The 3,488-nt window shown below is 34.5% G+C and overlaps 1 protein-coding gene across 11 annotated transcripts in view; it reads right to left on the bottom strand.

Annotated features, from left to right (window-relative positions):
• The window catches only part of SNAP91 (synaptosome associated protein 91), a 165,881-nt gene that overhangs the window by 61,604 nt on the left and 100,789 nt on the right, over positions 1-3,488 (bottom strand). For 10 of the 11 annotated variants that reach the window (XM_017863004.1, XM_017863001.1, XM_017863002.1 and 7 more), the window contains exons 10-11: positions 2,849-2,919; positions 730-735 (exon numbers count right to left, since the gene is read on the bottom strand). In XM_017863004.1, the coding sequence (XP_017718493.1) occupies positions 730-735; positions 2,849-2,919 (77 nt within the window). The remainder of the gene's footprint in view (positions 1-729; positions 736-2,848; positions 2,920-3,488) is intronic. The other variant, XM_017863007.1, reaches the window with a different exon arrangement.

Raw genomic sequence — 3,488 nt, 5'->3', positions numbered from 1 at the left:
AAAAAAAAAAAAAAAAAAACCAGATGTGAAACATCTATCTACATCCTTCAAATAACTTGAATTACAAAAGACTTATCTTAAATTTCCTGTAACTTCAACACTTAGTAAACCCATATAAATAATAAAATAAATTTTTCTCTTTTGTCCTGTGGAATTACAGACACAGACAATATATAAAGGTATATCACAGAGTAATGCACACAATTACAAAAATAAATAGCAGTGGACACAAGGCACTAAATATAAAGGGCATACATATTCTTCATAACAGACATTTACAAATGCTTCAATTTATGTATATACTTGGCTTAGAGGTTAGAATAGTTTTACACTGTGACCAGAAGACAAATAAAACAATTTTAAGTAATTAATTTTCTTTATAAATTTCTCTTTTGGCATTTATGCTATAAGCCATGGGGAAATCTTTTGTTTACTAAACAAATAAAAAAACTTTCATTTCTAAAATCTAAGAGGAATATATAAATATATATACATATATACATCTAAGAGAGACTGTTAGTCTAGATCCAAGGAGACCAAAATAAGTAAAACCATTTATGCTAGTCAACTTGGGAGACAAAAATAAAGCATAATGAAAAAACACAGATGTGTAAAAGGGACAGAAATCAGTTTTATATGTTCTAAATACCAAATGTGGAATTTTAAGAGGTTTTTTTGCATTTTTAGTAATAACCAAATGCAAAAAAACTCACTCCATACAGTACTCACCCTTCACTTAAGTTCCAAGGTAAGCACAAACATACAAAGAAGAGAATAGTTAACTACTATAGTTCATTCATTTTTAATAATAGGGAATAAGCAAAAGACAAGTTCAAATGTGGTTTTAGCCAATTCAGAAGAGAAATATGACAAGCATAAAATGATTTTAAAGGAAAAAGAAAAATTATTCTAAGAAAAAAGTAATTCAGAATGGAGGATTACTGAATTTTAAATTTCACTTTTCTAGAAATGTAACTAAATGTCCATAAGCTATTTTTTTTTTCCCAAAAATAGCTTGTGGTGACCACAAGGGGGCAAATTTAGATTTGAAGTCAGGGCTAATGAGACCCATTCTAGATAACCAAGGAGGCTTCTCTGTGACTGCAGCACTGATAGATTTAACAAAAAAACAAGGGAAAGGTGTGGCCCTATGTGGGGTATGGGGAACCTGAGTGAGAATACAGTGCAGAGAAGCTTACTTATAGTGTGCATCCAGCACTGCACAAGAGAGATTTTAACTTTAGGGGATGTGTATATTTCCTTAGCTAAAGCGGTCCTTCTGTCACAGGAGCAGAAAAATTTCTTGGCTTCCTGTCTGCATTTTCTTAAATCCTAGGCAACTCATTTGGCTTCCCAGATACCCTAATAGAGGGTGGACCCAGAAATAACCGGACTAGGGCATCTCTTATTGTGAGCTAACGTACTCTCATGTCAAGTCGGATCATCCCTGGCCACACTGAGATTGGAGGCAGAGCCTGGACTGTGGAAACAACCTTGAAAGAGCCCCTGAGAGCTCCTGCTATCCATCATTCCAAATAGCTCTGCCATAATTGTCTGGTAGACTCTTACGCTGTTGCTTATCGTTGCAAATTTAAAACATGCAATAATTTCTACACTAACTTGAAAAAATATTATAGAAATAACACAGCTAATGAAATAACCAGAAAAAACAAGTAACATCAAGACACAAGCCTAGATTCTGGGAGAATGTCCAGAGGGAAGAACGTCAGAAAATAGTTGCATTTTGATAGCTCTGTTATAGGTAAAATCTGTGATTAGCCTACAGTCCTGAAATGATCATTACACTGGTTGTCTCTACTAACTCCTGCTGTCAACCTAAATGGAATAAACAGAAAGTTGGTATCATCAACAAAGACAGATTCCAAGCTCTCTCTGTAGAGGACCTACATTAGGTGTTTAAATGGACATAATGAAGTGTAAAATAGTCCCTAACCTTTAGATTCAGAAAATCTACTTAAATCATACATCTAAAAAAAGAAATAGCCACAATACCGAGCAGTTCAGGATAAAGAAAGGCTTCATGAGAAGGTAGGACTGGAGATGGCCCTCCCAGGATGCATAAGATTTACAAAGCAGGACAAGGGGTGGGGGTGAGCATCCTAAGACTCACAGAATTACAGTCTGAATAGGCACAAAGATTGGAAAGCACCAGGCCTTGTGAATAGACAAGTTTCAGACCTGCTGGAGAGATTGGTGGTGGTGGTGGGGGGGGGAAGGAACCTGGACATTTTGTGCATGCAGTGACGAAAAACAGTCAAAAATATAGGTACCCAAACACAAAGGTATGAAAATCTAGTAAATTGTACTTATCACTACTTGATTGCTATTCTCTATATAAAAGGATCTATGAATAAAATGTCAGTAGCATGCCATGTCTAATGGTTCAAATAGGGAGAGACTGGAGTCCAAAAACTATACTTGAGGGTTTTTCTTTTTCCACAGTGGTGTTGATAACAATAATAGAGTAATCAAGGCTGCTTGTGAAATTGTGCTTGTTTTCACTCATGTCCAATGATAACAGCTTTGATTTTTAAACATGAGCAACTGTTTTTCCATATACTGTGAATTCCTTCCAAGGGCAAATGTTCAAATCATTAGGTTCAGTTAATGTAGGTACAATCTACTAATTTGCTGCATTAGCCTGCAGAGAGATTGTCTATACTCACTGTCATAATAGGAAGGGTAGGGGTTCTGAGGAAGCCCAGAAAATTACAACAAAGCAAGCCCTAAAACTGAGCAATTGTAAGTTGTAGCATGATAAATCTCATTCTTAGAAGAACGACTCTAGTATTTTTCATCTTATTTAGAATATACAGCTAATGCATACTTGTTTCCAGGTTTCTTTCCTTCTAATGTATTTAGATGCTGTTCAAGCGTCTCCATAAGACTGCTGGGAGCCTACAATAAGAAAGTAAAAATAAATGTCTGCATTGTTTACTTTCAACGTAAACACACTGTAACGTCACTGTAACTTTGTATGGTGGAAGTCTGTGGATGGACCCCGATATACATGTGAGATAATTTAATTCCAGGTTCTTTCAATATTTAGATATTTAAATTCCACGGACTTTCAGGCAGGCCCATCTTAAATAGACTTAACTCCACTGCATGACAAATAGCATTACAGTGTGGTTTCAGTGTAGAGATTACATTGGATAGACTTTTACTAATATATTACTTACATGCAGTAAACTCAAATCAAGTTTACCACCTCCTTCTCATAAGACCATAGTAAAAATGAATAAGTGTTTGTATTCAAGAAAAAATATAAGTGCCCAAATACAAATTTACAGAAATTTGAAAATACAGTAAAATTTCACTTATCTACATTTGTCTGAAATATTAGGAAAATCCATTTTAATATATTTTTAAAAGGTGGTGAGTGAGAGTTGTGCAGAAAAGAATATAATTCTAATAATCAATAACAATTAAGATTTTATTATTGACCTATTTATATATAATATAAA

This window comes from Rhinopithecus bieti, unplaced genomic scaffold, assembly GCF_001698545.2.
Source record: "Rhinopithecus bieti isolate Rb0 unplaced genomic scaffold, ASM169854v2 scaffold_66918, whole genome shotgun sequence".
Classification (NCBI taxonomy): domain Eukaryota; kingdom Metazoa; phylum Chordata; class Mammalia; order Primates; family Cercopithecidae; genus Rhinopithecus; species Rhinopithecus bieti.
The sequence above is the reverse complement of the archived record's forward strand: the minus strand, read 5'-3'. Positions and strand labels throughout refer to the sequence as shown.